The sequence below is a fragment of the Leptodactylus fuscus genome, chromosome 1 (genome assembly GCF_031893055.1).
Source record: "Leptodactylus fuscus isolate aLepFus1 chromosome 1, aLepFus1.hap2, whole genome shotgun sequence".
In the NCBI taxonomy this organism is placed as follows: domain Eukaryota; kingdom Metazoa; phylum Chordata; class Amphibia; order Anura; family Leptodactylidae; genus Leptodactylus; species Leptodactylus fuscus.
The window spans coordinates 120,547,011-120,566,071 of NC_134265.1; the positions used below are offsets into that span (position 1 = coordinate 120,547,011).

Below are 19,061 nucleotides of genomic sequence, written 5' to 3' on the forward strand. Positions count from 1 at the left end.
TTGCTGACAGATATGACCATGAAGAAGTCTTTTCCTTAGCCTGTCTTGGCAACTCTCTCATGCACATAGTGTCCCTCCTTGACAACCTAACCACAATAAGGAAATCATGGCTGGGTTTCTGGCAAGTCTCAGACCATAGAAAGTTCTTTCATTCATGGTCGTATACATCGCCAAATGATCAAGACAAAACACTGTCACTACCAGCGGTTCCTTTATCAGGTGTAAGGCTGCTGCCGTGTAGGTTTTCACAGTGAGTAAAAGAAGTAGCAAGTGCCTGCCAAGCCATCAGCATCTCTACGTGGAATGTCTCAAGAGCTCTTGAGGGTCACACAGAAAGCATCAGTCCTCACACTTATCACTAATGCTGGTAGAAAATACAAAGCCATTATTAACAGTGGGGAAATCTACAAGCCAGAGGTTGAAGAGGGAACGGTTTTTCAGGCGATGTTATAGAAAAACAGCAAACAAAGTGTAAATTGACTATGAGGGCTTCCATTTGAGTAAAAAGAAGGCTACCATGACATCTCTTTAATATCATACAATGGCCACTTCCAACACAGGTCAACTTCTCTTCTCATGTATTCACCTTGTACCTGACAATACTGCAATGTTCCTCATCATACACCGACTGTATAATAATTCAAAGTAAGGGTAACTTTCCCTACTAATAGATCTTACTTGGAGCTATATCCACCGTCCTCGGGTATGAAATGAATCAATGTGTTGTCTTGGGTCGCTCATGCACAGCACACAATACAAAAAATGAATCAATTTTGCTATGCAAAGTATCCCTGGTATACTTATTAAAATGATCAATTATGATGCAAATTACAGAAGATCTACAAACATGAGCATCCTATATGAGTGAATATATATATATATATATATATATATATATATATATGTACATGTATAAAGATTCTACACTCACCGGCCACTTTATTAGGTACACCTGTCCAACTGCTCGTTAACACTTAATTTCTAATCAGCCAATCACATGGCGGCGACTCAGTGCATTTAGGCATGTAGACATGGTCAAGACAATCTCCTGCAGTTCAAACCGAGCATCAAAATGGGGAAGAAAGGTGATTTGAGTGCCTTTGAACGTGGCATGGTTGTTGGTGCCAGAAGGGCCGGTCTGAGTATTTCAGAAACTGCTGATCTACTGGGATTTTCCCGAACTACCATCTCTAGGGTTTACAGAGAATGGTCCGAAAAAGAAAAAACATCCAGTGAGCGGCAGTTCTGTGGGCGGAAATGCGTTGTTGATGCCAGAGGTCAGAGGAGAATGACCAGACTGGTTCGAGCTGATAGAAAGGCAACAGTGACTCAAATAGCCACCCGTTACAACCAAGGTAGCCAGAAGAGCATCTCTGAACGCACAGTACGTCGAACTTTGAGGCAGATGGGCTACAGCAGCAGAAGACCACACCGGGTGCCACTCCTTTCAGCTAAGAACAGGAAACTGAGGCTACAATTTGCACAAGCTCATCGAAATTGGACAATTGAAGATTGGAAAAACGTTGCCTGGTCTGATGAGTCTCGATTTCTGCTGCGACATTCGGATGGTAGGGTCAGAATTTGGCATCAACAACATGAAAGCATGGATCCATCCTGCCTTGTATCAACGGTTCAGGCTGGTGGTGGTGATGTCATGGTGTGGGGAATATTTTCTTGGCACTCTTTGGGCCCCTTGGTACCAATTGAGCATCGTTGCAACGCCAAAGCCTACCTGAGTATTGTTGCTGACCATGTCCATCCCTTTATGACCACAATGTACCCAACATCTGATGGCTACTTTCAGCAGGATAATGCGCCATGTCATAAAGCTGGAATCATCTCAGACTGGTTTCTTGAACATGACAATGAGTTCACTGTACTCCAATGGCCTCCACAGTCACCAGATCTCAATCCAATAGAGCATCTTTGGGATGTGGTGGAACGGGAGATTCGCATCATGGATGTGCAGCCGACAAATCTGCGGCAACTGTGTGATGCCATCATGTCAATATGGACCAAAATCTCTGAGGAATGCTTCCAGCACCTTGTTGAATCTATGCCACGAAGAATTGAGGCAGTTCTGAAGGCAAAAGGGGGTCCAACCAGTTACTAGCATGGTGTACCTAATAAAGTGGCCGGTGAGTGTATATAGATAGATGGAGAGATAAGACTTTTCCTGCACAACTTCTACATTTTGCATGCAATGGGTGATGGCGGCGGATGATGCCAGAAACGTCCCTTCCACGCTCCCTTAATGGTTAGTCAGTCCTAATGACGTTTCTACTAACATTAATCTAAATATGTATGATCAGCCTGAAGGTGGTGCCTCATGATATTCTCTATGTGCTATGGCCCTAATATACTGCCGAAATATACTGGTCCAGTTAACTGGCCCAGAAACTGGATGTGGCTGTAACTGCACCTACGACATCGCGTGGCTCCACCTTTAAATCTGAACATCAGTTTCAAATGAATAAATAGGATTATTTCTGCAATGTGTCTAGGTTTCTGGAAGTCCTATACAAACGAATAGAACAGTCGCAAAACTTTCTGTAACACATCTGCCGTGTGTGAACTAAGCCTTAGGCCTCCTACACACCTTTAACCTACAGAAAACTCTGTTTTAGAAAAGTAGATCAATTTTAACAAACCTAATTATATTTTACTCACAGAAAAAGGATCTATATAATATATGACTAATATATAAGGCTTCCACATCCCATATGGGATGAGGAAGACCTCTAGTAATTTTATTCATCTGGCTACCAATGGCTTTTGTCCTCCTCTGTCATTGTAGGGTTGGGAGTCTGCAATTTAACTCTCTCACCATTAGTAAGTTCATCAGTTGTGTTATCTCAGTTAGCTATGGGACTGCTAGGTACGTATTGTATTATATTGGTAGGCCCATGGTTTTAATATTTGTCCCCTGATGGTCAAACTTAAAGGGGTTCTCCACTTTCAGACCAATATTGAGAGACAAATGTTATGGTTTGTATAATAAAAAGTTGAATAATATTTCAATATACTTTCTGTATCAATTCCTCATGGTTTTCTAGATCTCGGCTTGCTGTCATTCATTCTGTTACTTCTAGAGGATAAAAGTCTGACCATGGTCATGTGATTTACGGTCCATGGTCATGTGATGAGCACACAGGTGCCGCTCATTATAGTCACAAAACAATAATCAGACATCTGCCTGGTAACGAGTGGCACCTGTGTGCTCATCACATGACCATGGACTGTAAATCACATGACCATGGACCGTAAATCACATGACCAGATTTTTATCCTCTAGAAGTAACAGAATGAATGACAGAATGACAGTAAGCTGAAATCTAGAAAACCGTGAGGAATTGATACAGAAAATATATTGGAAAATTGTATATCTTTTTATTGTACAAACAATAACATTTGTTTTCAAAATTGGTTTGAAAGTGGCCAACCCCTTTAAGATTTGAGGAAATGAGTTGCGGTATATTATCTTGCTGTATATTAGTTTTCTTTTTTGTATGCCATAATGTCATAAGGGTGAACGTGGTACCATACCATATGAAGTTTTTCTGGTTTTATCCTTCAGTGACATTTTTGGCTTTGTGAATATTTGGAGCACTGATATTTATTTGGTTTAGTACAGTTTAGTGTTTTAGCTTTATGTACTAAAGTTTATATTTTAGATTGGTCCTTTTCTGTGAGTAAATGATTAAGATACTGACGATTACGGTAAATTTGTGGACAGTGAGGATTAGAAACCTTATCTAAATGCGACAGAGAATTTCCATGCAGAAACTGACATGTAGTGTAGATCTTAACATCTGCAGCATGTCTACATCTCCTGCAGATTTACACAGCGGATTTCACTTCTTTTAATATATGACATGTGTCGGGTAAACTTACACTGATATCCAAAGCAAAAGATGAATGTTATATGTCACGGAGCAAAGGTATACGTCTTCCTCCGGATGGTCTTTTGAATCAACACGGACGCAAGAGGTCGGGAGACAACAGCAATTTATTGTAATCCACAAAGTTAGTAGCCGGCGGCGGTCACATCAACCGTAATAACAATAAGTCCACAGAAGTCACAATCCAATGATAACTTTGGTTCCTTGGTCCTGTAACTATATCTTGGCTCTCTGCAGAGCTGTGCACAGGCCGGCTAACACATACTAACTCCAGCTACATCTATATACTAAACTGTTACTTCCTATATCTGTGGGTGGGAAGGGCTGAGTCACAGATCCTTCCCCCCTCACCTATACCAAGGAGAGCAGACTCCCTGTCTACTATGGACAATGCACCATCCAACATCTTCTTGGAGACACTGATCAGATTATCTCCACCCATTGTCCTCACTAGTTAGAGGTATTTGCATACAATGTGCTAACACACTAGACCCGAATCAGCCAACTACACACTGATGTTTACAACAGGTTAGAGAATACATTCCACATGAAATATATATTACACATTGCCTATTGCCGGACTCTAACCATCCCGTGACAACCCCTCCCCCTCTCAAAACATGTGCATGACACAATTGGCCTACACAGGTAAATTGGGGAATGCACATCAGTCTCTATAGCTCATATGTCCTCCTGCCGGGATAACCCATCTGCGTTCTGGTGTTGGTTCCCTCGGCGGTACTGAATGGTAAAGTTGTAGGTTTGAAGGGCTGGCATCTGGCAGAAAATCCGGTCGATCCATGTTGGCGTCTCTCTGAGCTTGGCTTCGGGTCACTGCTCCCACAAAGTGGCACTGTAGATTTCCAACATCGTTGCCTAACAGAACATCGGCCGGCAGCCCGCTCATCACACCAATTGTGCATCGTTTTGGTCCATAACCATAGTCGAGTTCCACGGTAGCTTTAGGAATACGTCTTTGAGTACCCCCTGCCAACTTGATAGAAATGCCAGGGCCCTCCTCTAGGGCCTCGGGTCGCACAACTCGGGGGTCCGCTACCGTTAGGAAAGCTCCCGAGTCCCGGAATCCAACAACTGTTCGGCCATCCAGTAGGACCTCCTGCAAGTGCTTCCTCTGAAGGTTTGCGGGATGTGTGGCGGAAGGCTGAATCCCATAGACCCCTGGAGGTGGAACAGATGGGTCATTCATGGAGTCATCTGGACATGGGGCCAAACTTTCTGTCCTAGGGGTGGTTCCCAGGTAGTGAATAGGCCGAGATGCCACGGTGGCCCGTGCCCCCATGTTAACAGGGCAACTAGCTTGCAAATGTCCAGGCCGCCCGCAACCAAAACATCTGCGCTCTAGCATTCTTCCAGTAGGTCGTTGTCTAGGGACAGGGTTGTTCATAGCTGGAGGCCGATGGGCTGGGGCAAGGGTAGAGGGGGAATTGTAATCCTGAGGCCGGACACGAAAGGTGGGTGGCTGGCTGAAGGGTGTCTGGCGGACTGTGGTAGTTTTCCGCTCCTCTGCAAACAACCTCTTCCACTGCGGCTTGATGGTCAGGCCCTCATCTGCAAGAGAAGCAGCTTGCTCCACTGTGGCTGGGTTCCGTTCCAGCACCCACTCACGGATCTCAGCGGGGCACTGGGAAAAGAACTGTTCCTTAAGTATGACTTGGAGGATCTTATCGACTGTGACAGCCTCCTCTCCTTCTAGCCAGCGCTTGCATGCTTGCTTCAACTTGTGGGCAAACATGTGGAAGGAGCTTCCCCCATTGTAAGACAAAGAGCGGAACTGAACTCGGTAGGTCTCTGGAGTGACTGCATAATACTTCTGCACCGCTCTTTTAATGGCCTCATAGTCCCGCTGATCACTAGGGTCCATGGCTCTGAGAGCTTCCGCAGCCCCATCTCGTAGGTGCCCCACCAGATACCGGACCCAATCCTTCTCTGGGACTTCCATCAGGTGGCACTGGTGTTCGAAGTCCTGAAAATATCCATCAACATCCCCAGCCGCTTCATCAAAGGTCTTGAAGTGTTTATGGGAGACATATGGTGGTTCTCTCACTGTTGGGCTGGGGGTCGGCGTTTGATTATAATTCCTCTTAGTTATCTCAGCCATTCGCCTTTCATGCGCCATTCTTTCCTTTTCATGCGCCATTCTCTGTTCCTCCTTCTCCGTTTCCTGAGCCCTCTGTAACGCTCTACTCCTTTGCTCTGCAGTTGCTTCTAGCCCCAGCACTGCCAATTCCTCCTCATACAAAACAACCCATCTGCTCTTTTGGGTCTGTACCTGCCACTCCCGTATCTCTCCAGTCTCCTGGGGGCAGCCCTCCTCATGGTCGCTTTGCAGGGTCATCTCCTCCAGTGCCTCGATCAGTTGCTCTTTCGTTCTTCCCTGGTAACTCAGGTTTAGTTCCTGGGCCCTTACTTGTAGACTTGCCATAGTCCAGTTCCTGTATTCTGAGGTTGTGGCTCCATTAATCGCTGAGCTGCTGTAGTCCATCTCGCTGTCCGCTGTTGATCCCACCGCTGCCAACCAGTTGTCACGGAGCAAAGGTATAAGTCTTCCTCCGGATGGTCTTTTGAATCAACACGGACGCAAGAGGTCGGGAGACAACAGCAATTTATTGTAATCCACAAAGTTAGTAGCCGGCGGCGGTCACATCAACCGTAATAACAATAAGTCCACAGAAGTCACAATCCAATGATAACTTTGGTTCCTTGGTCCTGTAACTATATCTTGGCTCTCTGCAGAGCTGTGCACAGGCCGGCTAACACATACTAACTCCAGCTACATCTATATACTAAACTGTTACTTCCTATATCTGTGGGTGGGAAGGGCTGAGTCACAGATCCTTCCCCCCTCACCTATACCAAGGAGAGCAGACTCCCTGTCTACTATGGACAATGCACCATCCAACATCTTCTTGGAGACACTGATCAGATTATCTCCACCCATTGTCCTCACTAGTTAGAGGTATTTGCATACAATGTGCTAACACACTAGACCCGAATCAGCCAACTACACACTGATGTTTACAACAGGTTAGAGAATACATTCCACATGAAATATATATTACACATTGCCTATTGCCGGACTCTAACCATCCCGTGACATTATACATGAAGATTTTGCTACCATTCAGCACTGTCAGGCAAAATTCCACCTCTAGATTTGAGGCATAAAATCCACCCTTAATAGGAGAGTGTTGACAATTTGATTTATTGAAAGCTGAATAGCAGTGAAATATATCAATTTTTTTTTCTATTCTGTTTCTATTTGCTAAGTACATTTCTTGATTTTATTTTCTGTATATGATTATAGAGGCTGTCATCTTGCCTGAGGTTCTCCTCTGCTGTGTTAACAGCATTTAGGGATATGGTTTCCAGTATATTCATGGTCATAGGCCATAATAGTCTGGAGGTGACTCATTTAGGTCTATGGTAGAATTTACTGGACATGCTCTGTGAAGGGAGAGGAGTAAATAAGCTGTGACCTCAGCTATTGTCAGTAGTACATGCAAAGATGGCTCACAATGGGAGTTATCTGAAGAGGTGTGAGGTTCTATTGTGATCCTATCAGTCCTATTTGTGATGTCACTGCTGCAATGAGAATTCCTACAGAATTAGCAAGTTAAACCTAGGTTCACACTAGTGCTCGAGTTTCCATTCTTGGGGATCTGAAAAACAGAAACCCAATACGTTTACAAAGCGGTTACCGGCTGGAACCCACCGGGTTTCTGACCGAAAAATGCAGAGAAAAGTCCTACTTCCACATTTTTCAAGCAGATTTGGGGACGGAATCGTTGCACAGAATTTAAGCACAGGTGTAAACCCAGCCAAAGACTGCCATCAGTCGAACAGAGTGAAAATAGCAGGATACTGTAGTTTATTTTTCTTAAATATAATCACATGGAAAATTAAAAAGAAAATCATCAAAACTTCATAAAAATTATGTTTTGCATAAAAAGTGGTTTAATGGCTTTATAATTGGAAACAAATTTATGTGAACATAGCGAACAATAATAATTGTGCTTAATATTCTGTACAGTATCTCTTACCTGAAATAAAGCAGGGGGCACTTGTTTCTTTCCAAGATGAGCTTGCACATGGTCTACAGCTTGTTTAGAGAATGCCTATGGACAAATAATATACAGGTCATTATTACATTGATTTATATAATCAATCCCATAAATATATTTATGTAGAGATGTCAGCTGAAGTAATAGTGTACTACCATTAAAGGAATCCTATCATTCAATCACTTTTTTTCAAACTAACACGTCGGAATAGCCTTAAGAAAGGCTATTAGTCTCCGACCTTTCGTTGTCTTCTCTGCGCCGCCATTCACCTAAAATCCTGTTTTTTCTCCTTATGTAAATGAGTTCTTTCACAGCACTGGGGGTGAGCCCTAGCACTCAGACAGCACTGGGGGCGGCTCCAATGCTGCAAGAGAATTCTCTCCAGCACTGCCTCCTCTTCTTCTGCAGTAAGGTCTTCACCGCATCTTCTTCTGGTGGCGGCTTGTAACTTCTAGGCCTCGGGCATTCCCGCTGGCCACGAGAAAATTGGGGCTGCCCTCAGTGCTCATTTACATACCGAGAAAAAACAGATTTTAGGCGAATGGCGGCGCAGAGAAGACAATGAAAGGTAGGAGATGAATAGCCTTTCTTAAGGCTATTTCAACGTGTTAGTTAAGAAAAAAGTGATTGAATGATAGGATCCCTTTAAGTACAACATATAATAATTGACAACTAAACACAATGACCTTCCTGCAATTTCAATGACCCTTTCATGGAAATGGAAAGTTTAATTTCATCCATGTACTAAAGCAAATGTGAGTCATTATACAAGATACTGGTAGCATTTTATACAGTTATTACTAAATGACTTAGCAGCCTCTACTCACAAGTCATGTGTATAAAACAAGTAAAGACGAATAATATTTGCATAAAACAAAATATAATAATTTCCTGACTTGTATGTGAGCATATTCTGCTTACCAGGTAAAATTAGGCAAATGTTTAGAATGGTAATGGCAGGTATATTGTTAGGTACTTGCTGATATCTATGTGATTGAATCCCAAGGGCAAGCTGAGAAATGCAGAGCTGATCCTATCTGACCACTTATTATATGAAGCAATTTCTTAGTGACAGCTCGATTTTGTAGCCAATTCCCTAGAGCATGCATTCACAGCTTATAGCACACAAAGGACAAAGCAAGAACTGGTAGAAGCATTCTTTAAATAGAGGAAGAAAACAGAAAACTTTTACATTCATCACAATCCTGGTATCTGGAAAGGGCCAATGGGGCATAACATATTAAAAGAATCACTCCTCGTCTACTAAATCCCGTCACATAGTCCCTCACCTCTGCTCTGATGCTCCTCAATAGTAGTATGACTGGCAGCACAGGAATGGTGGACTCCTCAACAGGGGGGTCATATATATATATATATATATATATATATATATATATATATATATATTACTCCGGTTTCCTCCCACACCCCAAAGACATATTGATAGGGAAAGTAGTTAGTCCCATATAGGGCTCACAATGTCTGTAAAGTGCTGCTGAATATGTTGGCGCTATACAAGAGTAAGAATAATAATAATAATAGTAATAACAATAATAATTATTATTGGGTAAAAAATATGCAAGTTATTCTTCAGGATGTAATTAGGAGAACAGTGCCTCTGTATGCCGCCCTCTAGAGGGCAGCCTCCTTAACATCATGCATAATAAGTCTACTATCATGATGCGGATTTAATTGCCAAAATTAGTATTTCTATTCCAAAAGGAACAGATTTTTACCCAGAATCCCTAGCGGAGCAGGAATAACTTTTAAGTCTCCGTACTGCCTATGTAGGCACACACTCTCCCAAATCTGTATTATTATTATTTTAAGCCATGTAAAGCACTGTGGAATATGGTGGCGTTATAAATAAATTACCCTCTAGGTCTGATTTTTTTTTCTGGGTATTCCTGAAAAAACTCTTTAACAGGAAGTTATCAGTCCAAAATAATATGTGACAACACACTACAATACATAGTGAATATATTTGATTGCTCCATATTTAAAAAAAAAATGGCTCTTGGGAATTACTGTGAAGCAGACACCTGCAATAACTAAGGGTCACATCATACTCCATTACAAAAATCGAAGATATATATATATATATATATATATATTTATTGTGGTGAACCGCTCAGGCAGATGCTCGGTAGCAGTGCAGAAAACAGGGACACAGACATTGGGTTGCACACAAGTTCAAGCTTTATTCACTTGTAGTGCATTAATTGCCTTGCAAAGGCTCAAATAAACAAAACAAAACCCTTCTCGGCTGAGAACTATGCTAAACACAAACAAACTTTTCCCTGTCAATACAGAAGCCTGGCTACCAGACTCCCACCTTGGCAACAACAATGGGTGGCACAGTACCTGCTCTGTATGTTCAGTCTGAACAGGTCAGCTCTGTCAGTGTGGTTCCACACTCCTAGTCCTCACACACAGACTATTATCAGGCATTGATTAGTCAGCTGACCTCCCTGGTGTGGGTCTTTACCAAACACCAGTTAGCTGCCTGGCTGGGACATACCTATCTTCCCAGACCCCACCCTTCACTCTCTCACAATATATATAATGGTTACAATATAGTTATATATAACATGGAAGAGATATAGATAGATATGGAAGAGATATAGATAGATATGGAAGACAGATAGATAGATAGATAGATAGATAGATAGATAGATAGATAGATAGATAGATAGATAAAAACAGAATCCCATGCAACACTTCCTTCCTTGTTCAAAAAAACTTTATGCAATTCATCATGAGTGACATAACATGCACATGTCAGGTCCTTTGTGCTGCACTTGACACTGTGCCACACTGCTCGTCACTAAAATGGATGGGACTGTCACATGCATACAATGATTGTGTTCTTATACTTAATGTGCACAAAGTATGACGACTATGAGCAGCCATCTCCATTTCAAGCAATAAACAGAAATAATCTCATAGGACCAGTGATTCGATTTATACCACAAACTGAATGATATGCTCTATAAGTGTTTCAGTGAAGAACCCCTCCCCCTAAGAATGTACTGAAGGTTATATCTCTTTACCTGTCACCTACAGACTTTACCATACAAAATTCATGGTGAAATGATCAGAGACGTGTGTTCCTATGTCTATCCTTCAGATTAAATTTCCCCCAAAATGTTATAAAATAAAAACTGTGACTTGTAGTTGCTTGACACAACTTTGGACACACTGCAACCACCAAGTTGCAAGTTCCAACCATGATAAATTTTTGCACAACCAGACTGACAGTATAACATATGCAATTTTATAGGGGTATTTCAGTTACAACAAATTACCTAGTATCCAAAGGATAGGGTTAATTTACTAATCTGTGGGGATCAGTGGTTCTCTACACTTCAGTTTTGAATGAAGCAGCAGGGTGAATTACTGTGCGCTACTGCATTAATTTCAATGACTTCTATGTTTTGGCTACCTCCAGCAGTCCCATATGAGTCCTTGAAGTGAGACCAGGATCTAGAAGACACCTATGGCATATCCAGTGGATACTTCTTTAGCATGTTTATGGTACTACTAAATATAAAATATTCTCAATCTACATGGATAAGATAACACAAAGTAATGTTCCCAAGGAAAACTACATTAGCAGACAGCAAACATGTCTGATAGCCTCCAGTACTGTAAGCACTGTACCCATGGTTAGACCATGAAATGCCATGTCTGGTTGAGGGCAGCGACAGTCATTTCTTGCAACATAACTGTAAATGTAAAAGCAGAAAGTGGGCAAAAAACACTGCTCACTCACTACTTAATGCCTGGAGACCAAGAGCCAGCTTTAAGCAAATTCTGCCTTAAAGATAGGAAGATAAAAGAGAATACTTACATGTGAACAAGATAGTAGTTCTTTCATTATATATGTGTCATAAATCTGTCGACTTCTACAAAGGCGGTCCTCCTCCGAATCCAGCTTCTCATACTCTTTTATCTGAAACCGAGAGAGGTGATCAATGCCTCGTGTCAACCACAACTTCTTGGCATTTTGTAATATTCATTAATTCAGGGCTACAAAGTATATTTTACAGAAGACGGTCTAATTATGAATTACCATAGGCGAGCAAATAAATATGTAGCTCTGCTGAACGTAGGTGGAAAAAACATTACAAAGTAATTAAAAGGATTTATGGAAGACCATAGTGTAAATGCCACAGCATGTCTGGTCTTCTCCTAATACGTTCCATGTTATAGATGATCAATAGCTAATCTGAAGTACGTTAATTAAAAACACCAGTGATGAATAAAATGCTTCTGTAAGTAACACTGGCATATTCTGCTGCACCATTGGAGCAATAAGTAAATGACGACATCAAAATTCATCAAAGGGGTTATCCAGGATATGTGATCGCTGAGGCCTACAGCAGTCCTCCACACAGATCTATCAACTGGTAAAAAATGGTAGAATTTGTGAATAAATATCTAGTATGTACCGACAGCTTTATTTTTACACATCTTATACAACTTTGTAACCAATGCACTTAAAGAAAAATTAACAACTCTGCAAATGTCCTATCATTTGTCTACATGATTCCTAAGCAGATCTATGGGTCTCCATGATTACAGACTACAAGAAACCCCTGTGTGCAGTCTGATCCTGATCTTTTCTCCTTGCTAACCTAGTATAGCTAGCCATAGTGAGATATTTGTAATTTTACCTATAAATGACCAGAGAATGTGCAGACTACACAGGCGACATGTTCTTGTAGTGAATAATACGTTTAAAGCGAGTAAGAGGAAGCACTTCAGAAAACCTGCTGCTATTCTAGTCTAGGCAGCAGAGAGAGCTTTAGAAGCCTGGGAAAATTCCTGTCCTCAGATCTCTTAATTCTGACAGCAATGTTATAACAGATCCAGTGCCAATTATAGCAATCAGCTTCAGCAGTGACTGGAGATCAATGGCCGCTCTAGTCTAAAGTGGCAGGGCACCTTCCACAGGTGAAACAAAGACTACAATGTAGAAACATACATACAAGCTCAGAATTTTAGAATGAATTTTAGAAAGAGTAAAAAAAAAAAAAAACGCCTCTTCCAATTGTTCGTGGTATGAAAGCCATAAAACATTATACCACATTGTGTGACCTTTCCTTACAAACTCAACTTTCCAATAAATAACTGCAATGAGTCACCCATAAAAATGAACGACCCACATTTACAACTATATAACTACAAAACATGCTTAACCATGAACGTTTAAGCAAGTCACAGAAAAATGCATGTCAATACAATCAGCCATGTAGTACACATGTATAGTGTGTGACACCGTATAAAGCCAGGGTTAGGCTAAAACAGCACTTCAGTGATGTACTCTAGTTGTAGGCAATTGATAGAAGGCAGCCAATACTGTTGTACTCTAGCTGTTGGTAATTGATAGAAGGCAGCCAATACTGTTGTACTCTAGCTGTAGGTAATTGATAGAAGGTGGCCAATACTGTTGTACTCTAGCTGTAGGCAATTGATAGAAGGCAGCCAATACTGTTGTACTCTAGCTGTAGTTAATTGATAGAAAGCAGACAATACTGTTGTACTCTAGCTGTAGTTAAAGAGGACTTTTCACCGACTTGGGCACAGGCAGTTCTATATACTGCTGGAACGCTGAATTCAGTGCACTGCTGGCTTTCCCGATCTGTGCCCTGGGTAAAGAGCTATCGGTCCCGGTACCGTAGCTCTTTAAAGTCAGAAGGGCGTTTCTGACAGTCAGTTGTACAGTGTGAGCGGGGAGGAACTCCCCCCTCCCCTCCTGATAATACTCGTCTATGGATGAGCACTGTGAGCAGAGGGAGGGGGCGTTCCTCTCCGCTCACACAGTACAGCGCTATAGGCGCTGCTATGGAGAAGGGCGTTCCTGACAGACCGTCAGAAACGCCCTTCTGACTGTAAAGAGCTACAGTACCGGGACCGATAGCTCTTTACTCGGGGCACAGATCAGGAAAGCAGACAGTGCGCTGAATTCAGCGCACTGTCAGCTTTCCAGGAGTATATAGAACTGCCTGTGCCCAAACCCATGAAAGATCCTCTTTAATTGATAGAAGGCGACCAATACTGTTGTACTCTAGCTGTAGGTAATTGATAGAAGGCGACCAATACTGTTGTACTCTAGCTGTAGGTAATTGATAGAAGGCAGCCAATACTGTTGTACTCTAGCTGTAGGTAATTGATAGAAGGCAGCCAATACTGTTGTACTCTAGCTGTAGGTAATTGATAGAAGGCAGCCAATACTGTTGTACTCTAGCTTAGGTAATTGATACAAGGCGGCCAATACTGTTGTACTCTAGCTGTAGGTAATTGATAGAAGGCGGTCAATACTGTTGTACTCTAGCTGTAGGTAATTGATAGAAGGCGGCCAATACTGTTGCACTCTAGCTGTAGTTAATTCATAGAAGGCAGCCAATACTGTTGCACTCTAGCTGTAGTTAATTCATAGAAGGCAGCCAATACTGTTGTACTCTAGCTGTAGGTAATTGACAGAAGGCGGCCAATACTGTTGTACTCTAGCTGTAGGTAATTGATAGAAGGCGGCCAATACTGTTGTACTCTAGCTGTAGGTAATTGATAGAAGGCGGCCAATACTGTTGTACTCTAGCTGTAGGTAATTGACAGAAGGCGGCCAATACTGTTGTACTCTAGCTGTAGGTAATTGATAGAAGGCGGCCAATACTGTTGTACTCTAGCTGTAGGTAATTGATAGAAGGCGGACAATACTGTTGTACTCTAGCTGTAGGTAATTGATAGAAGGCAGCCAATACTGTTGTACTCTAGCTGTAGGTAATTGATAGAAGGCAGCCAATACTGTTGTACTCTAGCTGTAGGTAATTGATAGAAGGCGGCCAATACTGCTGTACTGTAGCTGTAGGTAATTGATAGAAGGCGGCCAATACTGTTGTACTCTAGCTGTAGGTAATTGATAGAAGGCAGCCAATACTGTTGTACTCTAGCTGTAGGTAATTGATAGAAGGCGGCCAATACTGTTGTACTCTAGCTGTAGGTAATTGATAGAAGGCGGCCAATACTGTTGTACTCTAGCTGTAGGTAATTGACAGAAGGTGGCCAATACTGTTGTACTCTAGCTGTAGGTAATTGATAGAAGGCGGCCAATACTGTTGTACTCTAGCTGTAGGTAATTGATAGAAGGCGGCCAATACTGTTGTACTCTAGCTGTAGGTAATTGATAGAAGGCAGCCAATACTGTTGTACTCTAGCTGTAGGTAATTGATAGAAGGCAGCCAATACTGTTGTACTCTAGCTGTAGGTAATTGACAGAAGGTGGCCAATACTGTTGTACTCTAGCTGTAGGTAATTGATAGAAAGCAGACAATACTGTTGTACTCTAGCTGTAGTTAATTGATAGAAAGCAGACAATACTGTTGTACTCTAGCTGTAGTTAAAGAGGACTTTTCACCGACTTGGGCACAGGCAGTTCTATATACTGCTGGAAAGCTGAATTCAGTGCACTGCTGGCTTTCCCGATCTGTGCCCTGGGTAAAGAGCTATCGGTCCCGGTACCGTAGCTCTTTAAAGTCAGAAGGGCGTTTCTGACAGTCAGTTGTACAGTGTGAGCGGGGAGGAACTCCCCCCTCCCCTCCTGATAATACTCGTCTATGGATGAGCACTGTGAGCAGAGGGAGGGGGCGTTCCTCCCCGCTCACACAGTACAGCGCTATAGGCGCTGCTATGGAGAAGGGCGTTCCTGACAGACCGTCAGAAACGCCCTTCTGACTGTAAAGAGCTACAGTACCGGGACCGATAGCTCTTTACTCGGGGCACCGATCAGGAAAGCAGACAGTGCGCTGAATTCAGCGCACTGTCAGCTTTCCAGGAGTATATAGAACTGCCTGTGCCCAAACCCATGAAAGATCCTCTTTAATTGATAGAAGGCGACCAATACTGTTGTACTCTAGCTGTAGGTAATTGATAGAAGGCGACCAATACTGTTGTATTCTAGCTGTAGGTAATTGATAGAAGGCAGCCAATACTGTTGTACTCTAGCTGTAGGTAATTGATAGAAGGCAGCCAATACTGTTGTACTCTAGCTGTAGGTAATTGATAGAAGGCAGCCAATACTGTTGTACTCTAGCTGTAGGTAATTGATAGAAGGCAGCCAATACTGTTGTACTCTAGCTGTAGGTAATTGATAGAAGGCAGCCAATACTGTTGTACTCTAGCTGTAGGTAATTGATAGAAGGCAGCCAATACTGTTGTACTCTAGCTGTAGGTAATTGATAGAAGGCAGCCAATACTGTTGTACTCTAGCTGTAGGTAATTGATAGAAGGCAGACAATACTGTTGTACTCTAGCTGTAGGTAATTGATAGAAGGCAGCCAATACTGTTGTACTCTAGCTGTAGGTAATTGATAGAAGGCAGACAATACTGTTGTACTCTAGCTGTAGGTAATTGATAGAAGGCAGCCAATACTGTTGTACTCTAGCTGTAGGTAATTGACAGAAGGCGGCCAATACTGTTGTACTCTAGCTGTAGGTAATTGATAGAAGGCGGCCAATACTGTTGTACTCTAGCTGTAGGTAATTGATAGAAGGCAGCCAATACTGTTGTACTCTAGCTTAGGTAATTGATACAAGGCGGCCAATACTGTTGTACTCTAGCTGTAGGTAATTGATAGAAGGCGGCCAATACTGTTGTACTCTAGCTGTAGGTAATTGATAGAAGGCGGCCAATACTGTTGTACTCTAGCTGTAGGTAATTGATAGAAGGCAGCCAATACTGTTGTACTCTAGCTTAGGTAATTGATACAAGGCGGCCAATACTGTTGTACTCTAGCTGTAGGTAATTGATAGAAGGCAGACAATACTGTTGTACTCTAGCTGTAGGTAATTGATAGAAGGCAGACAATACTGTTGTACTCTAGCTGTAGGTAATTGATAGAAGGCAGACAATACTGTTGTACTCTAGCTGTAGGTAATTGATAGAAGGCAGCCAATACTGTTGTACTCTAGCTGTAGGTAATTGACAGAAGGTGGCCAATACTGTTGTACTCTAGCTGTAGGTAATTGATAGAAGGTGGCCAATACTGTTGTACTCTAGCTGTAGGTAATTGATAGAAGGCAGCCAATACTGTTGTACTCTAGCTGTAGGTAATTGATAGAAGGCAGCCAATACTGTTGTACTCTAGCTGTATGCAGCTGACATCATTAGTCTCAGGAGTGCACTAGTAACTCAATGTCAATGTTGGGTCAGTGCTGACACTCAGTTTCTCCCTGTAGCACTTTGTTTATCTGAGTGCCAGCACTGAATCTAAAAGGTAAGCAGTGTAGCATTTATATGGCATCCTACTACTGCCCAGAAGAATTAATATGGCTCATGAAAGTATGCAGTGCTACCTCATCCATAAAAAGCTGTATGACTTGGCAGTGTTGGATTGAGATACTTAGGACCAACAATCCTAAAAATGAGAAGGCCAGAGAACTGGTGTAGTACTGTATCCCCTTCACATCAGCACCCCAGCCAACTGCTGTGCAGAGAACTGCGACATGATCTATTCAAGTAAATCAGGCCAACTACAATTCTCTGCACAGTCAAGTGGCTGAAAACGTCAATGTACAGGGAACACTTACTAAACAATAAACAAGGGTTGGGACCCCTTAATTCTCCGGATTTGTGGATATTCTATAGGATGGACTTCCACCAGTCATAAAGTGAAAGCATAAAGTAGCAATATGCCATCCCTTTAAAGGGGGATTTCCTATGTTATAAAGAGGTTGAACTTAAATACCAAGCATCTAATTCAGAGGTCTGGGTGACAGTCCCTTTGAGAGGTGTAACAGAGACCATCTTGAGATCACCAACATTTTTAAATAAATGTCATTTAGAGGATGTCCAGATTATGTTTTTACCATCCATACTAAAAAATTACCAATTTAACAAAAGGCTGTTTTTCTGACTAAGCATTAAATACAACCTACACAGACATACATTAATAAAACAAAAATATGCAGTGCTTTGTTACAGCCCAATAGATTTCTAAGTTCATTATCTAGGAAACATACAAGACCATTCTGTAATTGCTACTAAGTGACAAGCTGAGAATTGCAGTGAATATCATGGCTGACACATTGGCTTGCACGTTGTTTTGATGTTTAGTGCCATAACAATCTGGACACTAATGAACTTCAGGTCCATCCCCACACTTACTTGTGAGTTGTTCTAGTTTAATAAAGCACAGCGGACATTAGGCTGGATTAATGCAATTTCCCAAGGCTGAGAAGAATGCATGCTGGCACACAGAGTGGACCAGATGTAGAGGTCACCATGAGCCAGAACAATATAGCAAGATATTTCTATTCTAGTAGTGCAAGGTCAACAGAAGAAATCAGTGGACTTGTCGTAGCATCAGGAAATAATAGTAGAACAATATTTATACTGAATTATGAATTCCAGGCAACTCAGGATATTCACCTCATTGTCTACATCTACAGTATAGAATTGGAAGGAGCATGTTTTAGATATTATGATATTAAACTGAAAAGTCGTCCTAGGGCTAGCAAGCCAATGCAAATGTAAAAGGGGCTGTTTAGTTTCAGCAAGTAAATGTCAATAAGTTAGACAATTTTCTAATAAAAATTCCTCACAGTTTTCTAGATCTCGGTTTGCTGTCATTCATTGTTTACTTCCAGTGGATAAACATCAGCCCATGGTCATGTGACATACAGTCCATGGTCATGTGATGGATACATAGATCATTGCAGTCAGAGCACAGTAATCAGACTTCTGCCTGGTAAACCAGCAGTGCACTTGTGTGTCCATGTAAATCACATGACCATGGACTGATATTTGTCCAGTGGAAGTAAACAATGAATGACAGCAAGCAAAGATCTGGAGAACACAGATACAGAGAGAATAATGGAAAATTGTATAACCTTTCTTTACAGAATATTTGTTTGCTGAAACTAGACACACCTTTAACCACTTCCGGACCACCCATAGACTATAAATGTCTGGGAAGTGGATGCCTTGCCTTGTTCTGACAGGACGTGACAGTATGTCCAGTCAGAAAACAGCAGCTGCATGATTTTCTGGGAACCGGATGTAACTTCAGCCAGA

General features: G+C 42.0%; 1 protein-coding gene across 2 annotated transcripts in view; it reads right to left on the reverse strand.

Moving 5' to 3' along the window:
* GRK3 (G protein-coupled receptor kinase 3) overlaps positions 1 to 19,061 on the reverse strand; it is a 210,248-nt gene that overhangs the window by 56,330 nt on the left and 134,857 nt on the right. For both annotated transcript variants that reach the window (XM_075276596.1, XM_075276595.1), the window contains exons 4-5: positions 11,838 to 11,939; positions 7,964 to 8,038 (exon numbers count right to left, since the gene is read on the reverse strand). In XM_075276596.1, the coding sequence (XP_075132697.1) occupies positions 7,964 to 8,038; positions 11,838 to 11,939 (177 nt within the window). The remainder of the gene's footprint in view (positions 1 to 7,963; positions 8,039 to 11,837; positions 11,940 to 19,061) is intronic.